A 22,612-nucleotide genomic window follows, 5' to 3' on the forward strand; every position below is an offset into this window, starting at 1 on the left:
TTATTCAGTGATAAAAAGAAATGAGCTATCAAGCTGGGAAAAAAAAACATGGAGAAATCTTAAATGCATATTAAATGCTAAGTGTAAGAATCCAGTCTGGAAACGCTATGTATTGTTTGATTCCAACTATATGATGTTCTGGAAAAGACAAAACTATGGAGACAGGAAAAATATCAGTGGTTGCCAGGGGCTCATGAAGATGGAGGAGCATGAATAGATGGAGTACAGGGCATTTTTAGGGCAGTGAAACTATTCTGTATGCTGCTGTAATGGTGGATACATGTTATTATGAATTTTCCAAAACCCACAGAAGAATACAACACAAAGAGTAACCTTAATGTAAACTATGGAGTTTAGTTAGTAATAATGTGTTAATATCAGTTCATTAATTGTAACAAATGTGGCACACTAATGCCAGTGTTTAATAATAGGGGAAATTGTGTGCAGGAAGCTGGGTATATGAGAACTCTTTGTACTATCTGCTCAATTTTTCTGTAAACCTAAAACTGTTCTGAAAAATAAAGTCTGTTAATAGAAACAAAAACCCCACAATGAGATGTCAGTACACATTTCTAAAATTGCTAAAATAAAAAAATGTATAATGGCAACATCAAATATTGGCAAGGATTTGGAGAAACTGTATATTTCATAAATTGCTGGTAGGACTGTAAAATGGTACAGCCACTCTGGAAAATAGTTTGGCAGTTTGTTTTTAAAAAATACTAAAAATGCAAATACCATACAATCTAGAAATTGCACTCCTGGGCATTTATTCCTCAGAAATGAAGATTTATGTTCACACAATAACCCATAATAAGGAAACAACAGTGAAAGGGCAACCTATAGAATGGGAGGAAATATTTGCAAACCAAATATCTGATAAGGGGTTAATATCCAAAATATGTAAGGAACTCCTTCAACTCATTAGCTAAAAAAAGCCTGACTAAAAAGTGGGCAAAGGACTTGAATAGAATAGACATTTCTCCGAAGACATACAGATGGCCAACTAGTATATGAAAAGGTGTACAACATCACTAACCATCACAGAGATGCAAGTCAAAACCACAAAGAGACATCACCCCTCACCTGTTAGAATGGCTATCATCAAAAAAACAAAAGTGTTGGTGAGGGTGTGGAGAGACTGGAATCCTTGGACACTGCTGTGGGAATGTAAAATGATGCAGCCGTTATGGAAAACAGTATCGAGTTTCCTACAGAAAATCAAATAGAAATACCATATGATCCAGCAATCTCACTTCTGGGTATTTATCCAAAAGAATTGAAATCAGGATCTCGAATAGATATTTGCACTTCTTGGTTCACTGCAGCATTATTCACAATAGCCAACATGTGGAAGCAACCTAAATGTCCATTGACAGATGGATGGATAAAGAAAATATGGTATAATATACAATGGAATATGATTCAGCCTTAAAAAAGAAAGAAATCCTGCCATACGCAACAACATGGGTGAACCTTGAGAACACTGTGCTAAGTCAAATAAGGCAGACACAGACAAACACTGCGTTTATACGAGGTATCTAAAATAGTCAAAAACATAGACGCAGAGAGTAGAATGGATTGTCAGGGGGTGGTAGGGAGGGGGAAATGGGAGTTATTGTTCAACGGGTATGAAGTTTCAGCTATGCAAAATGATTAAGTTCTAGAGATTCGCTGTACAAGATCGTGCCTGTAGTTAACAATACTGTATTATGCACTTAAAAATTTGAGGGTAGGTGTCATGTTAAGTGTTCTTACCACAATGGAAAGAAAAGAAAAGGAAAAAAACCCGGAATAGCCTCAGATTGGAAGCATCCCAGATGTGGTACCCAAATTGTGGCACATCCATACCATGGAATAACACCAGGCAATAAAGTGACAAACTATTGATACGTATAACAGCTTGGATGAATCTCTAGAGAATTATGCTGAATGAAAAAGATGCCTACTGTATAACATTTTTTTCTTCTTTTTAAATGAGATTATGATAGTTTACAACATTGTGAAATTTCAGTTGCACATTTATTATTTGTCGTGTGTCCCTCCACTGTTTGTGCCCACCCCCAACCCTTCTCCCTCTCCCCTTACCCCCTTGCCCGCCCTCCCTGTCAATCCCCCCACAAACCCCGCCCCTTGGCTGCGGTGCCGCGGGGACCTCTGGGAGATAGATGGGCGCGGTCGGGTCTCGGGATCGGCTCCACTCGGCTCTGCTCGGTCTGTTGGGTTTCACTCGGAGGCGGCCCGAGCCGAGGCGGCGGCGCGCGGGCTTCTGGGAAGTGTAGTCCGGCGCCTTCCGCGCAGGCGCAGTGTGGGCGGGCGGGCCTCGCGGGCGCCGGTCATTGTCCTGGCTGAGCGGCGCGGTGAGTCCGCGGCGGGGGAGGGGCGGGGCGGGAGGAGAGGGGAGGGGCGGGCTGGCCCAGGTGAGGGGCGTGTGGGCGCGGGGAGGGCGCGCAGGCCCGAGGAGTGGGGTGCGGGCCGGAGAGCTGGGGTGCGGGCCCGGGGGAGCGGGTGCCAGCTGGAGGGAGGGCGTGCGGGCCCGGGCTCAGAGAGGGTGTGCGGGCCGGGAGAGGAACAGAGAGAGCTGTCGCCGACCTGGTCCGATGTGTCGGGGAGAAGGCGGGTCTGTGCGTGCCTGTGACTGCTGGGCCGAGATCCGGCTTCGGCCGTCTCTGCGTGTGTGTGTCTGGGTGGCCCCTGTGTCCTTGCCTTTTCGTGTGAGTGTGTGTGCCTCTCTGTCTTGTTCTCTGTGGTGTCTCTGTGGCAGGTGTCTCTCTGGGTGTCCACCTGTGTCTGGTCTTTGCCTGTCTCTTGCGGGTATCTCTGGGTGACTGACTGTGTCTGTGTCTCTGGTTGTGTGTGTGTGTGTCTGCCTTTATTTCCATCCTTGGTGTCAGGGTGAGGGTGCCTTCCGGGTGTCCACCTGTGTGTAGTCTTTCCTCTGTGTGTCTCTGTCTCTGGGTGTGAGTGTGTTTGTGAGCGTGGGGGTGTATCTCTCCCAGGGTCCACCCCAGTCCGTGTCTTTACCTGTCTCTGTGTGTCCACCTGTGTCTCTCTCTTCGCGTGTTATTGGGTGTTTGTGTGACTGTGTGTGGGTGCGTCTGGGTGTGCCCCTCCCAAACATGTGTGAAAGACTGTGTACACCTGGACAGGTGGGCCCAGCAGAGCTGCCTGCCATCCTGCCCGCGTGGGTCCTAGTGTGGGACCCCCAGCCCCCAGCCCCTTCCTCCCCTCACAGCTTTCCCTGGCCCATAGAAGCCTCTAGAGGGGCTGGGGGCCTGGAAGGGCAGGAAGTGTGTGGTGACAGGATGTGGGGCTGGGGGTTGTTTCTTCTCTCGCCTCGCACAGAGCCTTCTTAAAGTGGGGGTCAGCGTCCCCTGAAGGGTCACTGTCCCCTACCCTTCCTGACCAGGGCTTGGTTTGTTTAGACAGTGTGTATTGGGTGCCCGAAGCACTATTCGGTGCACTTTGCTGGGACAACCTCATTTATAGGCCTCCATTTATAGTAACTCCAAGGTAGGCCCCCCTCGTCCTCATTTTATAGTTGGGGAAACTGAGGCTCAGAGTCCTTAAGTGAATCATCCAACTCCACACCCAGGCATCCCGGTTCCAGAACCCTCACCCTTGACCACCAGACAAACGGGAAATCTTTTTTCCTTTCCGCTCTCTGAGGTAAAGCTGCAGGATTGTTTCCCCGTGGCAATCTCAAGTTAGAAACAATGGAAGGAAGGAAATGCCAGGAAGCTCAGGGGAGGAAGAGAAATGAGGAAGCCACTGGCTTTGCAGCCACACAGATCGCAGGCCACACCGGGTTCAGCTGTCACATGTGCACATGTCCAGCCCCGTGCACATGTCACTCTCCGGACTGTGGTGACTTCGTTGCCTTCATGGGCTCCTTTTTCCATTAAAAAAAAATAGTTTGCGATTGTATTGCTGTAAAGACAAATGTAACCCAGGGTGGTTTAGGGTCACCTTTTTTTCTTATGATTTTAGAAGAAATTAAGACATTCTCTTGGGCCACTAAGGTACCAGGGGCCGTGGGCTCCCTCTGCCTCCTGAGTTAGTCGGCTCTGGTGGCATCCACGTCTGGCCAGAGGAGCCATTGTCGCTGGCCTCCCAGTGCAGGGAGAAGAGTCAGAGACGGTTAGTCCAGAAAGAATACACTTTTTTAGATTAAATTCTGTTTAAAAAAGTGTGACAGTAATCTGAAGTCACTGCACCCAGGGAAACAAAAGAATACAAAGGGAAAACATTAATAAGTCCCCCTTCGCATTCCCACTGCGTGCCCTCCAGACACCAGCTGGTGTCCCTCATTCCACCATTCCACGGCCTTCCCCAGGCCTGGACACACGCGCAGAGCACCCCCCCGCCCCCCCACGTGTGTTGGGTTGTTTTCCCACAGAGGGTGAAAGGTATGTGTGAAGCTGGGCAACTTGCTTTTCTTACTTACCTACGTGATGTATCTGTGACGTCAGACTAACTCCTGCTTTCTAGAGGCGGCCTGAAATTTCCTAGAATGGGTGCCTGCCATTTATGTGACTGTGCCTTTGCTGTTGGGTACTTACTTTGTTTCCAGGTTTTTTATGATTGTTGGTTGGTTCATTTTTGCCTCTTGGAACAGTGTTACAATAAGCATCTTTTTTCCATGTATAACGTTTTACGTGGAGCTTTGGTTGCTCCGGGCAGAGTCCTGGGAACAGGGTGGCTGGGTTATGGGCTTTGCATATTGTCAGCCCACTTTCTAGAAAGGTTGAGGGACGCTTGTCCCTTCAGCTGTGTGTGGAGCCCCTGTCCTTGTGTCCTGGCCAGTGCTAGAAGTTGGCTTGTTTATTCATTCATCTCGCTGTTTGGGCGCCTCCCGTGTGCCAGACATTGTCCCAGATGCCAGAGACACAATCCAAAAACATTGTCTCTGCTCCTCCGAGGCTTCTATTCTGGTGGAGGGAAGACAGATGACAAACTTGAAAACATCTTTGTAAAAAGACAGTTGTCGATAATGAGGTGTGCTGCAGGAAGATAGGGGGTGGGGGTGGGGGCCAGGTGCTGCCCTTACTCAGGAGCCTGGAGGTGGGAGATTTCTCCAAGGAGGTGACATCTGAGCTGACATGTGAAGGAGCCAGCCATGGGAAGAGGTTTCCTGGCAGGGGGAACAGCAGGTGCGAAGGCCAGTGTGCCTGGGGCCCAGCGTTCCAGGGGGAGCAGAGCGGGAGTGGGAAAGTCCAGTGGTGAGGATGGGGTGATTTGTCATGCTTCTCATGGGAAGCCACTGGGGTGTTTGAAGCTGGAGGACATGTTCACTGAGGGCTGACTGCAGGCCAGGCATGGTGCTGGGGAGTGTGCAGACGTGAAGTGGGGAGGGACACGAGCCCCCAGCTCTAAGAGCCATCTCATCTACAAGGGGACTTCTTAACCTCCACGCTGTTGACCCTCTGTTGTGGGGACTGTCCTGTGCATTGTAGGTTGTTTAACAGCATCCCTGGTCTCCACCCACTAAATGCCCACAGCTGCACCTCTCCTCCAGGCTGTGGCAACCACAGATGTCTCCAGACATTGCCAGATGTCTCCTGCGGGCCGATCGCCCCCTGGGGGAGAACCCTGGCTCTAGCGGCTTCTGCCAGCCTGTCCTTGTGGATGCCCCCAAGCAGTGAAAATCACTTAGCATTTTGCTTATGAAAGTTGGGGCTATTTGGCTTCAAAAAGACGCTTCTTTGACTTTAAGAAGATCAGAATCATCACAATTGTTTGGAAATTCTGATTCCGGGGCCTCATCCCAGATGGTTTGATTCAGAGGGACTGGGCAGGGGCCTAGGAATGTATATTCTGAATAATATTTTAATAAGCATCCCTAGGGATTCTGGCACTTTGAGAAATGGCGCAGTAGCTAAAGGACTTTTGTGTAGGTGAGATCTGGGGTTTTTCCAGCTGACCCTGAGGGGTTGGAGATTTAGGAAGGCATATTTTGGCTTACAGCAAAAGGAAAACTTGTCTCCAGTCAGAGGTGTTGGTGACACAGGTAGTGAGCTTCCTGTCGTGGGAGGCATGCAAGTCCTGGCAGGTCACTGTGGAGCCAGATCTGAACCATGTCTTAAACTCCAAGAATTTGCCCTAACCTGTGCCACTTGTCCTGTGTTTTACTTTGTCTTTTATTTAAATTGGCTCACTGGTTTATTTATTTTTTAATTAAATCAGCTTGGTTTAGAAGAGCACTCTGTGTGACTGCTGTAAATGGAAGCTGGGCATCGCTGTAAAAAAGGAGACAAGCAGTAAAACAAATGGAAATAAAGCCAGGTAATTCTCACTAGATCGCATGGTCTGCCTATGTCGGGGGCCTGAGCTCTGCTTTTGCTCAAAGGGGAGAGTAGGGAGGGGCGGGGGGGGGTGTGAGGACCTGCTGGCTGCCATGGAGCCTTTTCTCCTGAGCGTGTCAGAGGACTGGGAGGGAATCGGGCTGGGGGGCATCTCCCTGGAGAGTCCGTGTCACTTTGCGGCGCCCCCCTGCTGCTGGGAGCCCTGGGCGACTGCGTCCTGCTCTTCGCAACGTGCTCAGCTGACAGCAACGTGATCCAGAGCAGCAGGGGTGTGCTGAGCTCTGACTGTGTGCAGGGTTGAGCCTCACAGGAACCCTGTGAGGAGTGGGCAGGCGCCCGTGGGGGTGGGGACAGTCTTGGGGCATCTGGTGGGGCCTGGGGCTGGTACTCACAGCCAGGGGCGGGCAGCGGGTCCTGTCGCTCCCACAGTCTGTGGGACTGGCAGTATGTGTGTGTGCGCACTTGCGTGTGTGTTGGGCGTATACGTGTGTGGTGTCCGCACATGCATTTGAGAGACAGTGCAGCCTAGTGGTTAAGCACATGGGCCCAGATGCACTCAGCCCAGCTCCAATCCCTGCTGTCTAATCCTGGGCGAGTGGCTCATCTCTTTGGGCCTCAGTTTCCTCATCCGTGAAATGGGGTGGGTGGAACTCATACGCACCATGTAGGGGCGTTAGGAGGGTTAAATGAGAGATGTTTGTCAAGTGCCTTGCGTGTGATAAGCACCCTAAGCGTCTGCTATTAATGTGTGTGCATATCCTGCTCTGTCTGTCCTGTCCGCATTTTGAGGCGGGCCGAGGCCTGGTCTCACCGTGCCTCCCTCTTTCTGCCCCTCACAGCCTGCCCGTCCCCCGGTCACCGTGGGCAGTGGAGGGATGGCCGCCCAGCTGCTGACTGACGAGGCCCTGGTGAGTCATGTCGCCCTCTCACAGTCCTTTCCAGCCCAGGATGACCCTCTGACTCCCTGACCCCTCCAGGGCCCACGGCCCTGGCCCGCTCTCCCAGGGGCTGTGTCTGCCCTGATGCGGGAGGACAGTGCCCTGACATTGGTTTCAGTCAGCTGTGGGGGAAAGGACAGCTTGGGAGTGACCAGTCCTGCCCTGGTGGGCACCTGGGAGGTGGTGGCTTAGACACTGTACATCAAGTGTGCAAAAGGCCCCTGCTGGACGCGTGACAGCGGGCAGACAGCACTGAATGTCCCTTCTGCACACCCACATGTGTGATGAAGTTACCAGCGCTGGAACAGGCTGCACACAAGGCAGTGGCCGCCTCCGGGCAGAGGGAGGAGCGGCCTGGGGTGGGCACTCGCGCCCTCGGCTCTCCCAAGATGTTTTATGACATTTTAGTGGGTGGTTCGTGTATGGCTGTGGTTGCGTTTTTCTTTAACTTCTTTAAACTTTCTTTTATGCAAGAAATATTTCATAATAAAAAATAGGTATAAATGCTTCTTATAAATTATGGGGAAAATCCAGTGAAGTGTAGGTGAGACAATATAATTCACCCCTAGTCCCTCTACCCAGAGATAACCATGTGGGTGTTTCTGTCTTCATTTATTGTCTCCCTTCTCTGCTTGTTATTTTTAAAAATTGGCCAAGTTTTGGCTCTGCCATTTTGATCTCGTGGGTTTTTTTCATCGAGCTGTATGCAGTAGGTGTTTCCCCTGCCTTAGTTTTGGCTGCGTAGTCAGTGTGCCCAAACGTTCGTCCAGTATTGGTGGGTTTGACTTTGTTTTAAATCATCTTTTTAAATTTTTAAATTTTATTTTTGTGTGTGTGAGGAAGATTCGCGCTGAGCTAACATGTGTTGCCAGTCCTCCTCTTTTTTGTACATGATGAAGATTAGCCCTGGGCTCACATCTGTGCCAGCCTTTCTCTACTTTGTACGTGCGATGCCTCCACAGCATGGCTGATGAGTGGAGATCCAAACCCTCGAACCCTGGGCCGCCAAAGGGGAGCGCGTGGAACTTTAACCACTCGGCCACAAGGCTGGCCCCCTAAAATCATTTTTTGATACTGTAAATCATAAAAGAAAATTCCTGGTAGGTGTGGAAATGCATAATTGTTGTGAAAAGCTCAGAAAACCCAGAAGAACCAGCTAAGAGATTCAGAGTCACTGTGGTCTTACCCCAGAAAACAGCCACGCTCGAAGGTTTGTCTCTTTCCCTGGATGTGTGTTGTTTTGCAAAAATAAGAATTGCTCTGGCTAAGCAATTTCATATCCTGCTTTTTCATCGAAGATTTCGTCCTAAGCGTTTCTTCAGATGGTTAAAAACTCCTCGGTAACGTCCATTTTAAAGGCTACATAAAGATTTCATCTAGTGGCCATCCCTGCTTCACCTACTGGTTCCCTTATTGTTGCACATTTGTTTCCACTTATTTGTGGTTTTAAATAATGTCACGAGGGACACGGGTGGGCATAAGTCTTTCCGTGCATTTTGTATGATTTCTTCTGGAGTGATTCCTTGAAGAGGAACCCTGGGCTGGATATTTTGGGGGCCTTTCATAAGTCTCCATAGTACTTGCCCAGTTGGTTGGGGCAGTCTGTCTTCCCACCAGCCTCACGGTTTATGCTGCCATTGTTGGGTGTTTATGCTGCACGTTGGATATAAATGATAAATGGATATAAATGACAAATGGTATAAACCCTGAGTGTGGTAGGTGACAAAGGGTGTCACATGATCTCTTTTTCAGTAGCACTGTTTGTATTATTAGTGAGGTTTGATTTTTAGAAAATGGTTATTAGCCATTTCTGTGGGTAAGTCATCTTTGTGCTTTGCCAGTGCACAGAAATCTCAGCATTCTTAAAGACTCTACAGTGTGTGTGTGTGTGTGTAAATACTTGTGGCAAATATTCTTCCCAGGTTTCCTGTTTATTTCTTTCATACTTTTAAGTACAGAAGCATTCCATATTTTTAAAATCGAACCTGTTGATTCTGTGGTGTCCTCCTTTGTCTTTAAGCTCTAAAGGGTTTCTCCGTCCACAGGCCACGCAGCGCCTCTGTTTGCTTCCTTCTCTCCATTTATCACTTGGATGTTAACAGCGAACTTTTGAATCTTTTGTATCCACCTGGAATTTATTTTAGTGTCTAAATGTGTCACTTCACTTAGCTGTGAGTTTTGGTTTGTCCTGTCCTTGTTAACACCTTTATTGAGATACACCCCACGTGCCCCAAAGTGTACCATTCGTGGGTTTCTGCTATACTTGCAGAGTTGCACAACCATCACCACAATTTTAAAGCATTTTTAAATGCTTTAAACCCCAAAAGGAAATGTGTACCCATTAGCACTCACTGCCATTTTCCCCTGTCGACCCCCAGCCTCTGGCAACCACTGATTTATTTCTTGTCTCTAGATTTGCCTATTCTGGACATTTCATACAAATGAAATCATACGCTATGTCATCTTTGGCGTCTGGCTTCTTTGACTGATCATCTTGTTTTCGAGATTCACCCATGTTGTAGCCTATGTCAGAGCTTCATTCCATTTCATGGCTGAATAATATTCCACTGTATTGACAGATCACATGTTATTTATCCAGTCACCAGGTGATGGACATTTGGGTTGCTTCCACTTTTTGGTTATTTTTAGCAGTGCCACGGTGAACACTAGTGTGGGAGTTTTTTGTTTGGGTGGGTGTTCTCAGTTCTCTTGGTGTAGACCTAGGGGTGGCATTGCTGGGCCATGTGATAACTCTCTTTAACCATTTAAGAAACTCTTGAACTATTTTCCAAAGGGGCTGCACCATGTTGTCCTCATTTTTAACTTGCTGTGATCGTTGTCTTGATTTCTTCTTTTACCTACATTGTTTAGAAGGACTTGTAATTGTTTTTATTTCAATGTGGTTGGAATTTTTGGTTTAAGTTTTTTTTTCTTAATCAGTTGTACAGTAATTACTTTCTGATAGGTAAAAAAAAATAGAGCCTATCTGATTTCAGCTCTTTGGAATTTGGTGAGGTTTCCCTTGTGGTTTATTGGTTTGTGCCGTTAGATAGGAAACTGAAATAGATGAGGCGCTAGAATGAGTGGCCTCGGACATGTACATGCAAAGAACTCAGAGGGGTTCGGCACATTAGGGGTTAAACCCACATCTAGGGGAATCTCCCCGACGCGGCAGAGAAGGGGTGCCCCTGCCACCGGTGCTCCCAGCATCCCCCTGCCCTCCCAGCATCCCCTGCCCTCCCAGCCTCCCCCTGCCGCCTGCCCTCCCAGCGTCCTTGCTGTAAGGTGTGGGCCCCAGGACTGTTTTGTTTTCAGTGCATTCCTGGTGCCAGCCCTGGCTTGGTGCATGGAACCTGCTCAGTCAGTATTCTATTGAGTGAGTTAATTGAAGTGGGGCCTACTTAGGGAAGACTTTCAGAAGGAATTATTACATTTTAAAAATTAAAATAAAATAAGAAATGAAGGGGGCGGGAGGAAACTTTGGGAGGTGATGGATAAGTTTATGGCCTTGATTGTGGCGATGGTTTCACAGGTGTACACTTATGTCAAACTTACCAAGTTGTATGCGTGAAGTGTGTTCCACTTATTGTATGTTGATCCTTCCTCCAGTCAGTGGTTTAAAAAAATAATAGCTGGGCTGGCCAAAGGATATATTGGGCCAAAGAATCAAATAATAATAATATAATAAAAATAAATAAATATATGTATGTAAGATATATGTGAAATGTCAAAATTAATCAAATGATAATAGCAGTAGTTGATGTTCATGGGGAGCTTACTCCACACAGCTCTGGAACCATATATGCATTACCTCATCTCACCCGCACGACAGCTACTGAGGGGGACATTGTCATTATGAAGCCCATTGAGCAAACGAGGCTCAGAAAGGTTAAGACAGTTGCCTAAGGAAACACAGCCGTGGAGGGGCAGAGCCAGGATTTCATTGCAGGCTGCCAGGCTCCAGAGCCTGGACTCTTCACCACTGGCCTGACTGCTCCCTCATCAAGTGGTGGCCCACGAGGCAGACAAGGCCAGCAGGGGCGCACTATCGCCGGGCATGTGGGACCTTGGAAGGACCGGCCAGCAGGTGAGGCCTCTGCTCAGGGACAGTGAGCCGTGCTTCAGGGTCCCTGGGTGGGAGCTCTAGTGAGAGCCAAGGACCTGTGAGTGTCAGTAACAGAAGCTGACGCTTATTGAGCACCTCCTGTATGCTGTGCATTGTTCTGAGTGTCAAACATGGACTAACTCATTTAATCTTCAAGCCATCCTTACTCATGGATCCATTTATTCATTCCAGAGCTGTTTATTGAGTGCCTGCTGTATGCCAGGCATCCTTCTGCACACTGGAGATGTAATAGTAAGCAGACAGATTTATTAGTCTGCTCAGGCTGCCGTAACAAAGTGCCACAGACTGGGTGGCTTAAAGAATAGAAGCTTGTTCTCTCTCAGTTCTGGAGGCCCGAATCTGAGCGCAAGGTGGCGGCGGGCCTGCTCCCTCTGCAGAGGCTAGGGAAGGCTCAGTTCCAGGCCTCTCTCCTCGCTGCAGGCAGTTCCTTGGTTTGTGGCCACAGAACTCCTGTCTTCACACCGTGTCCTCCCTCTCTGCGTGTCTCTGTGGCCCAGTTTTTTTTTTTTTTTTACAAGAACACCAGTCATGTTGGATTAGGGGCCCACCCTTCTCCAGTATGACCTCATTGTTTTGTTCTTGTTTTTTTTTAAAGATTGGCATCTGAGCTAACAACTGTTGCCAATCTTCCTTTTTTTTTTCCTGCTTTTTCTCCCCAAATTCCCCCAATACATAGTTGTATATTTCAGTTGTGGGTCCTTCTAGTTGTGGCATGTGGGACCCCTCCTCAGCATGCTTGATGAGCGGCGCCATGTCTGCACCCAGGACCCGAACCAGCGAAACCCTGGCCGCTGAAGCAGAGCGCGCAAACTAAACCACTTGGCCACCAGCCGGCCCCCCGACCTCGTCTTAACTAGTTATTTCTGCAATGGCCCCGTTTCCAAATAAGGTCCCATTCTGGGGAGCTGGGGATTAGGACTTCAACATGGGAATTTGGGGAAGGACATAATTCAACCCACAGCAAGCACTTAGAATAGGACCTGGCACATAGCACCTGCATAACAAGTGATAGCTCTTGTCACCGTTCTGGTCGACATCCTCACCGTCGTCGTCGTCATCCACCTCCTGGGCCATGTCCATCTCACCTGCAGGGTTTGCGGCATCAGCCCGGCGGCGTCTCCGCTTCCACCACGTGAGCTGCTTACCATCCCTGTGGGCTGATCTGCTGTGTAAGCCTCAGGTCTTGATCCAAGCTTCCCCCACCCGCCACCCCAGCCCCCGCTGAATCTCTCCCCAAGGATGCACCCACTAATTCTCTCTCCCCAGACTGCACTCGGTGTCACCTTTCCCAACTCTTCCTGGGTGCCCCCTAAAGCTGCCGTTGCGCCGGCGCCTGGAGGATTTTGTTCAGACCTTCACAATGGTATTGACCAGATTGTGGGTCAGTTGCATGTGTTTTCGTCTGCCTCTCCCACGAGGAACTACTTCTTGAACCTTCCGTGACTGGATCCCAACACCCAGCTCAGCGCCTGCAGCTTAGCAGGGGCTCAGGAAAGTGTGTTGAACCACTGGATTCCATCTAGGATTCTGCTGCGGCTGGGCTCCGGATGCGTGTGTCCGTTCACTGGGTTGTGAGCATTTTGCCTTTGATTCCTTCTCTCTGTTTCTCAAATCTGTGACTTTCTTCCCTCAACAGTCTCCTGTCTGTTTTGTTTCTGTCTGAGGACCATCCCAATATAATCAGGCACTGAGAAAACTGTGAGTGGTCGGTCCCTGCAGAACTCTGCACCTTGTTGAAATCACTTCAGATACGTCCTGTCTGCCCTCCCTAAATCCTCGTAGCTTTTCTGGCCATTTCTCCAGACCTCTGTAAGGAGGGCCCTGCGGTGAGTGGTTGTGGGTTTCCTCTTACAGGAATCAGTGACGTTGAGGGATGTGACTGTGGACTTCACCCAGGAGGAGTGGCAGCAGCTGGAGCCTGCCCAGAAGGACCTGTACAGAGATGTGATGCTGGAGAACTACAGGAACCTAGTCTCACTGGGTAAGGGGGCAGCTTCACTGAGTTACTTGCCATCGGCCTGTCACTTGAGGACTACAAAGAAATAAGAAAAAAGAGTGACAGATTTGGCTACGTAGAAAGTTTAAATTACTCTACTTGAATCTAAAAATAAAGTTATAGGTGATGAAATGGGGAATAATATTTACCACATATATAATGGTCAAAGGATTATAATTATATAAAGAGCTCCTAGGAATAAATAAGAGGAAGATTAAGTGATAGAAAGATGGAAAAAACTTATTAGCTGGCGATTCCTAGATGTAGAAATTCACAGGGTTACCCTTTATAAAATATTTTTAAACCTTACTAATAGTTAAAGAAATACAAATTGAGTCAAAGAAATAAAGTTTTTGCCCATGAGGTACACGGAAATGAAAAAGCAGTATGATAGCCTGTATTATCAGAGTGTAGGGAAAGGGACTCTCTCATTTTAGGAACATAAAATTGGGACAACTCTTTTGGAAGACAGGCATTATCAGCCAATTATCAGCCAAAATTTTGGACAATTCTATTTTTAGGGATCTGTCCTTTAGAAATCTTCCTATAAGTGTGCAAAATTTTACATGGGAAGAAAAATAGAGAAACGACTTAAATGCCCACCTCTGCAAGACTGACTGAACATATCAAGGTGTGTCAGGATGATGGAAACCATGCAGCTCTTCAAAGATGAGCACTCTTTGTAGGCATTGACATGGAAAGATGTCCCTTGATATATTTTTGGGTAAAAACACTAACTTTCAGAACGAGGGTATGGTCCTATTTCTTTAACAGCTTTTCTGGAAGTATAATTGACCTACAATTAACTGCACATTTTTAAGGCGAACAACTTGACGCATTTTGACATCTGTATATACCCGGGAAACCATTGCCATGATCCAGATAATGAGCAGACCCATTACCCCGGAAAGTTTCTTGTGCCCCTTCATAATGTCTGTCTCCCCTCCTGAAGCCCACCCTTCATGCCAGGCAGCCACTGGTCTGCTTTATGTCCCTGTAGTTTAATTTACATATTCTAGAGTTGTATATCCTTGGAATCATAGAGTACATACTCTTTTTTGGTCTAACTTCTTACACTCGGTGTCATTATTTTGAGGTTCACTCATGTCTGTATCAGTAGTTGGCTTTTTTGCTGAGTAGTATTCTGCTTTATGGATAGGACACAATTTGTGTATCCTTCCCTTGCTGATGAACATCTGGGTTGTTTCCAGTTCTGGACTATCACAAATAAAGCTACTAGGAACGTGTGTGTTCACGTTTTTCCATAGGCACGTGCTTTCTTTTCTCTTGAGTAAACACCAGGGAGTAGAATGGTTAGATGCTTTTTAAGAAACTGCCAAGCTTGTTTCCAAAGTGGTCGTCCCGTTTTACATTTCCTCCTTCCGTGTGTGGGGCTGGAGCCGCTCCGCGTGCTCGCTAAGCTTAGTACGTCAGCTTGTTCATTTTAGCCGTTGTCCGGGGTGCGCAGTCTGCCCGCACTGTAGTTTTCACTTGATATTGAGAATCTTTTCATGTGCTTATTTGCCATCTGTGTATTCTCTTCAGTGAAATATCTATTCAAGTCTTTTGCCTGTTTTCTTAGTTGGGTTGTTTGTTCCTTATTATTGAGTTTTGAATGTTCTTTATATATTTATTATCATTAGTGACATAAGTCCTTTAGCAGATAGGCTTTGCAAATATTTTCTCCCATTCTGTGGATAGTCTTTTCTCTTTCTCGATGGCGTCGTTTGAAACATGAGGTTTTAAATTTTGATGTAGTCCAGTGTGTTTATTTTGTTGTTGTTGTTGCTTGTGCTTTTGGTGTCATATCTGAGAATCTATTGCCCAACTCAAGGCCACAAAGATTTACTCCTATGTTTTCTTCTAAGAGTTTTATAGTTTTAGCTCTTCATTTATGTCTTTGGTCTGTTTTGGGTTAATTTTTGTGTGAATGATGTAAAAAGATCACTTTTGAATGTGGATATGCAGGTGCCCAGCACATTTGTTGAAGAGCAGAAGGTTTTGATTTGATGAAGTCCAATTTATCAGTTATTGTCATTAAGGATTGTGCTTTTGGTGTCAGAGCTAAGAAATCTTTGCCCATCTCAAGGCCACAAAGGTTTTCTTCTATAAGTTCTATAGTTTTAGGGTTCACATTTTATTCTATGATCCCTTTAGACTTATTTTTTGTAATATGCAAAGTATTAATTCAAGTTCTTCTTCTTTGTCAAGTGGATGTCCATTTGTTCTGCCACCATTTGTTGAAAAGACTGAAGTTTTCCATTGAAGAATTTCCACTGAATTTTCTCCACTGAATTGCCTTTGTGCTTTTGTCAGAATCAGTTGTCCATGTATGTGTGGCTCTAATTCTGGACTCTCTTGTGTCTCATCCATCGATTTGTCTGTCTTGACACCAATTCCATGTCATTTGCTCTGCTCTCAGTTTTTCCCTTTATGAGTGGAGCTCTGTCTCAGATGACATATCCTCCTGAGACCCTCTCAGTGTCCTGCCCAATGCCCCTGAATTACCTGTGTAAGGAACGTGGCCGCTGGTGTGAGAAGGCACTAACCCAGCCCTGTGTCGGCTCCGGGGACTGTTTTCAGATCCTCTTAGATGGTTTTCCCCATCCTTGGGTAGTTTCTGTACTTGTGTGTTCTGATCGGTAATCTGAGGGCTGGAGGGGCCTCATGATCTCCGCAGCTCTGTCTGCCCGGCTTTCCTCTCCTGGACTCTGTCCTGTGAGCTCTACCTGCCTGCGTCGCTCAGTTCCATCTCCTCAACTCGAGGAGTCTGCTGGGCTTTGCCTCAGTTTGCCCTCCTATGCCACGGCCTGCAGACTCACCAGTGCGTAAGCGGGTGGGCGCGGGGCCTGCCTCTTTTGACTCCCATCTCTCAGGAATTACTGCCCTTCCTTGCCTGATCTCCAGTGTCTTGAAAACCTTAGTTTTATATATTTTGCCCTTTTTTTCCCTGTTGTAGGCTGGAGGGAAATCTTGTCCCTGACACTCTTATCTTGGCTGGAAGCCTCGTTTTAGAAAAAAGGTGTGCATTCATATGTGTGTGTGTGTACAGGTGTGTTGTGTGTATTTGTTCAAAAGGTATGCACTGGGGAAAAAAATTCTAAAACTATACACCAAACTGCTAACTCAGATGGGTGAGATTACAGAGACTTCCCTTTCAGAAGTTATTTTTTGATGTTTGATGCTTTAATAACAAGTGTGAATTACTTTGTGATCAGAAACAATTGTAGAAATACAGAATATGGAAAAACAAACTATGAAGAACAAGAAACCTAGCACCGTGAAAAAAGATAGACCCACATTTAGACCAAAAGGAATGAATAGCATTTCACACGTTTGCAGCTTTTTGCCAAACAGGCTTCTGCAGAAATTGTGAACATTTCCCTTGACTGTGGGCAGGAAGGCCCGCGTCCATGCACCATCGCCCGCCACAGAGGGCATTGAACACTTTGCTTTTTGCCAGTCTGCTTGGTGAAAAGCCGCGTGGTGGGGTGGTTCTCATCTGGCTGATGTCGAGCTCTGTGTTCACAGCTTTTCACCGGTGAGAGCTGGGTGTTGGCTTTTTTGCTGATAGTCTCTCTAGAAGGGTTTCAGTCCGTGAAAAGGAGGCTGCTGCCTTTCCCCTGCCCCTTAATCTCCAGTTTTGCTGGCTTTCTGCCTCCAGCTGTCCTGACGTCTCCAGTTAGGATTTACTTCAAAGACTTCCACCTGTGTGCACAACCAGGACTCCCCGCGCACTCTGATCTCTGAGCCACTGGCTGGTTTATTTCCCCGGTGCGTCTCAGACCCCATTGGCCCCAAACCCAACCCACTGTCACCTTTCCTTTCTTCCCACTGAGAAGTGACCCTGTCCCACCCACAGCCTTCATGCCCCAAGCCCCTCTCTGCCCTGACATCACTGAACCGGGGTCATTCTCCAACTGTGTCTCCCAAACCCTTTCCTCCTGGATGGGGAAACGACGCATGGCGAAACAGTGACTCCTCGGGCCTGTAGCTCTGGACTGCATGATTCCCAGCTCTGCTTCCCATGTGCTGTGTCACCTGAAGTGTGTGACTTCGTTCTCAGAGCCTCACTTTCCTCATCTGTAAAATGGGTCTGATCCCCAACAGGACCCAACTCACGGAGGGTCGTCAGGATCATGAAGAGATCGTGCAGGCTGCTTAGCGCCATGCCAGGCACAGTACAGATGCTCTGTAACTGTCTACCTGGCACCTTCTGTGTGCCAGGCACTCTTGCAGGAACTGGCCTGGGCAAGCTCCTTGCCCTCCTGGGGCTCACTTCCCACAGGGGAGCCGGTAATAAACAGATCAAGGGATGAATGAAAGTTGCCACGGGCCATAATGAGCACTCACGATGAAGCAGGCAAGAGACTAGCAGGAGGGCCCTTCTTTCCACCACTGAGGTGGCCTCCCTGTGGAGGATGAATGCCACCCGAGGCCTGAAAGATGAGCGCCCATGGGAAGGCTGGGGGGACACCAGGGGCAAAGGCCCTGAGGCAGGAAGAACTTGGTGTGGACACGGGAGCAAAAAGGAACTACAGGGTGTGTGTGGCTGACGGAAACTGAGTGGGAGAGGGTGGCGGGTGGGAGGTGCGTCCCACGGGCCGTGGGAAAGCATCGGCTTTGATCTCGGTGCATTGGGAAGACGCTGGAGGGTTTGGTCTGACTCTAAGAGGATCCTCATACCGCTGAGTGGAGGCTGCGTTGGAGAGGCCGAGGGTGCAGGCGCGGGCGGGAAATCTGTGGTGGCCGACTAGGTCGTTGGCAGTGGTGACGGAGAGATTTGGTCCAGTTCAGGCTGTTTTGTGTGTCCAGTGGCATTTGTTAACTGTCTGGATGGTGGAGGAAAGGGGTGAATCAAGATGACCACTAGTCTTTTTTTAAAAAAATTTTTGGTAAAATATACGTAACATAAAATTTACCATTTTAACCATTTTGGGTGTACAGTTCAGTGGCACCGAGTACATTCATATTGTTCAGCCCACCACCATCCATCTCCAGAACTCTCACCTTCCCAAACTGAAACTCCATCCATTGAACACTGACCCCCACCCCTGCAGCGCCTGGGAACCGCCTTCTGCTTCCGGCTCTGGGAATTGACTCCTGGGTGCCTCGTGGGAGGGGAATTGGACAGCGTTGGGCCTCCTCTGTCTGACTTATTTTGCTAAGTCTCTTTGACGATCCTTTCTTTCTTTTTAATTGCTTTTTGTGGGACAGGAGTTCTGAAATCACAAGTTTCATATCAAATATGTTAGGTTTGCAATATCCAAGAGGGACGCCAAGTCGGCCTTTGAATATTTGTCAGCAGAGCTCAGAAAGGAGGTCTGGGCTGGGCGCATAAATTCGGGAGGTGTCAGCATGTAGAGGATAATGCAGTCGGACCCCCTTGGCAAGACCTAGGGGAGGGAGGTCTCACACTCAAGTGATCGTGAGGCCAGCTGGGGGTTTAAATGAGGCAGCAGGAACTGTGGCCTCCACTCCAGCTTATGGTTGTCTCATAGGAATGGGGACTCCCTGGCCGTCTCGTCCTGTTTTTTATGAGATTTTGTTGAAGATCTTACAGTTTGTTTGTTTGTTTGATTATTGATTGATTGATTGATTGATTGGAAGGTTAGCCCTGAGCTAACTGCTGTCAATCCTCCTCTTTTTGCTGAGGAAGACTGGCCCTGAGCTAACATCTGTGCCCATCTTCCTCTACTTTATATGTGGGACTCCTGCCACACAGCATGGCTTGACAAACACTGTGTAAGTCCCACCCAGGATCCAAACGGGGAACCCTGGGCCGCTGAAGGGGAACATTCAAACTTAACTGCTGCGCCTCTGGGCCGGCCCAGATCTTACAATTTTTAAATGTTGGGAGTGGAGCTGTTGGGTCGATGATACAGAGTCCGGACCTCAGGAGAGCCCCCAGACTGGAAGCGGAGATTTAACAGGATGCACGCAGGAGGGGAAGGAAGCTGCGGCCTGGCTGTGATCACCGGGAAGGAGGGATATGCAAAGAGAAGCGGGCCTGGCACCAGCTCCGAGGGACACCTGCTGCTCCAGGACCGGGCAGCGGAAGCGGGAGTGAGGGGGCAGCGGGCAGGACAGGGAGGGAGGAAGCTTAGCTGGTGGTGGGGGCGGGGACACGGACGGGGAGGGAGGGTAACCAGCGTGTGCCCCAGAAACGTCAGCTGTTAGTTTATCATTTCTAATAAAAATCGATGCTCGATGCTTCGAGAGGCGTATCTGGTCGGGGATTTTCAGGATGAACCCTGGAAGTGAGGAGCCCGTTGCAGTAACTCCTCACTCGGGTTTGGGGAGCCTCTGACCCGCCCCCTCCAAGCCTGGCGGGCGTCCCTCCTGTGGTTTCCCTTCAGGTCTCTCTCCTCCAGCCCGGCTGCTGGCCGCTGCTTCACCCCCCTCCCGAGGGACATTTCTCGTTCCCTTTGCTCGCTGGGCTTCGCAGGTTGATTCTGCCGCCTCAGCTCCTTGCTTCCCCGCTGATCCGCAGGCTGTGGTCTGCTCCTCACTCTGTGCCTGTCTGTCCCCCCCACCCCTCCGTGTCGGACTTCCTGACTCCCAGCATTGTTAACTACATGTATTTCGTCTTCTCTTTCCCCTGCCCCAGACTTGGAGACTAGACCTGAAATGAAAGAATCGGATCCGAGGGAGGACGTTCTGGAAGACAGACCGGCCGTCGGGGTGGTCGCGGAAGGACCTCCGAGGAATGGTGGCTGGGGTTCCGCCTGTGAAGGAGTGTGGACACTGGGTGACCGGGCGGAGGGGCAGCAGAGACACGCAGGGGACTGTCTGGGGCACTTGGGATCTTCCTGGGAGTCAGCCCCCCAATGCCGTGAGTTCAAGGCCCTCATCAGCCAAAGCTCCACCCTGATCCCCCCGGGACCCGGCGATCCAGGAGAAGCGGGGGTCGGTGCGTTTGCCATGCGTGGAAAGGACTTCTCGGGCGACACGGCCCTCAGCCCTCCCCCCAGGACCTATGACTGCGGGGAGTGCGGCAAGGCCTTCCGCCGCAGCTCGTCGCTCGTGAAGCACCAGAGGATCCACAGCGGGGAGAAGCCCTTCGAGTGCCCCGTGTGCGGGAAGCACTTCGTCGAGCGCTCGTCCCTCACCATCCACCAGCGGGTGCACACCGGCGAGAAGCCGTACGGCTGCGGGGACTGCGGCAAGGCCTTCAGCCAGCGCATGAACCTCGTGGTGCACCAGCGCACGCACACGGGCGAGAAGCCGTACGCCTGCGCCGTGTGCGGGAAGGCCTTCCGCAAGACCTCCTCCCTCGCGCAGCACGAGCGGGTGCACACCGGGGAGAAGCCGTACGCGTGCGGGGACTGCGGCAAGGCCTTCAGCCAGAACATGCACCTCGTCGTGCACCAGCGCACACACACCGGCGAGAAGCCGTACGTGTGCGGGGACTGCGGGCGCGCCTTCAGCCAGAACATGCACCTGACGGAGCACCAGAGGACGCACACCGGCGAGAAGCCGTACTCGTGCAAGGAGTGCGGCAAGGCCTTCAACAAGAGCTCCTCGCTCACGCTGCACCAGCGGAACCACACCGGGGAGAAGCCGTACGTGTGCAACGAGTGCGGCAAGGCCTTCAGCCAGAGCTCCTACCTCATCCAGCACCAGCGCTTCCACATCGGCGTGAAGCCCTTCGAGTGCAACGAGTGCGGCAAGGCCTTCAGCAAGAACTCGTCGCTCACGCAGCACCAGCGCATCCACACGGGCGAGAAGCCCTACGAGTGCTACATCTGCAAGAAGCACTTCACGGGGCGCTCGTCCCTCGTCGTGCACCAGACCGGCCACACGGGCGAGCGGCCGTACCGCTGCGGCGAGTGCGGCAAGGCCTTCGGTCAGAGCGCGTACCTCATCGAGCACCAGCGCATCCACACCGGCGAGAAGCCCTACAGGTGCGGCCAGTGCGGCAAGGCCTTCATCAAGAACTCGTCGCTCACCGTCCACCGCAGGATCCACACCGGCGAGAAGCCCTACCGCTGCGGCGAGTGCGGCAAGACCTTCAGCCGCAACACCAACCTCACGCGGCACCTGAGGATCCACACCTAGGGGCGCGGGCCTCGCGGTCTGCCCCCGGGGGGCCCTTAGTCCGGGCGGCCAGAGCGAGCTTCTCGTGCTGGAGCCCACGGGCAGCACAGTCGGAGGAGTCCCGCCCCAGTCGCGCTTTGCGGACGTGGGGGCCGTGGACAGGCGCTGCTCACACCGCCCCCTCCTCACGCGGCGTCCGCACGTCCCCAGTGGGAAGCGAGTCCCGACAGGTCTAATGTATTTGGGGACACGGTGGGGCTCATGGTGGCTGGTAACTCACGGGAGCTCCAGGGACGCAGGGCGTCAGGGCTCCGGACCCAGCTCGGAGGACGTGGTGGTAAGAGCTTGGAGAAAGCGCTTAGTGGCTCTGGGTCTCCCTTCCCTCCATGTGAAGTGGGGGTGGGGAGAGGCGGAGGGGGACTTGATAACTGACCATGGGGACGTTTCTCCCTTTGTCACACACACCCTCCATCTGGTCCAGATGGCAGGTTGTCACCTTCTGTGAGTTTCCTTGAGGAGGTAAGAGCTAGGGGGCCCCTCTCGCCTTCCCGCGTCCCAGCCCCGGGCAGTCTCCCCACAGTACCTGCCAGAAGCCCCCAAGCTGATAAGCCGTGGGAGTCGGCACATGGTTATGAGGAGAAGAAACTTTTTTTCAGAGTTAGCAAATAACAGTAACTGCTTCAGATGCCAAAGTTTCTCATTGTGGTCTGTTAAATTTTTTAAAAATAAAACTTTTAATTAAGGGAGGCCAATGTCATTTTAAACAGTCATTGGTGCGAAAGATACAGGTAGGGGTTGTCCTGTCAAAGTCAGTTTAAATGATCATGGGGAGGGTGGAGGGCAAGTAAATACCAACAGGCTTGATGTTCGGGTTTAAATACTTACTGGATTTAATCAGTGTCCACATGTGAGCACAGACCATCTGTTTTTGTAGTTATTTCCGCACTTGAACTTAACGGTAACTCCGAGTGAGTTGCCTGCAGCCGCCCTGAAGCTTCGTTTGCATGTAGAGTTCCCCCAGAGTCTCCTTTCTCTGGGGCCTTTTACACCACCCTTTTTATTTTAACATTTGATGCCACTTGTCATGAATGTCCTGGCGTTTCCAAATGCCCCACACTTCCTAACACTGATGGTAATTCATTTTAAGAAATCCTTTATATCTGTAAGCACACTTTTGCATTCCTAGTAGAAAAAGCAACCAGTCAGG

General features: G+C 49.8%; 1 protein-coding gene across 4 annotated transcripts in view; it reads left to right on the top strand.

The window, feature by feature from the left end:
- Positions 1-22,151, top strand: part of ZNF470 (zinc finger protein 470) — a 42,099-nt gene extending 19,948 nt beyond the window's left edge. Inside the window, exons 1-5 of one of the 4 annotated variants that reach the window (XM_023651486.2) lie at positions 2,181-2,360; positions 6,187-6,285; positions 7,145-7,213; positions 13,224-13,350; positions 19,976-22,151. In XM_023651486.2, coding sequence (XP_023507254.1) covers positions 7,181-7,213; positions 13,224-13,350; positions 19,976-21,426 — 1,611 coding nt within the window. In that variant the 5' untranslated portion in view covers positions 2,181-2,360; positions 6,187-6,285; positions 7,145-7,180 and the 3' untranslated portion in view covers positions 21,427-22,151. Of the gene's footprint in view, positions 1-2,180; positions 2,361-2,930; positions 2,943-4,028; positions 5,154-5,756; positions 5,898-6,186; positions 6,286-7,144; positions 7,214-13,223; positions 13,351-19,975 lie in introns of those variants that run through there. The other 3 variants (XM_023651487.2, XM_023651488.2, XM_070224951.1) reach the window with 3 other exon arrangements.
- Positions 22,152-22,612: the final 461 nt, after the last annotated feature.

The sequence above is a fragment of the Equus caballus genome, chromosome 10 (assembly GCF_041296265.1).
Source record: "Equus caballus isolate H_3958 breed thoroughbred chromosome 10, TB-T2T, whole genome shotgun sequence".
NCBI lineage: Eukaryota > Metazoa > Chordata > Mammalia > Perissodactyla > Equidae > Equus > Equus caballus.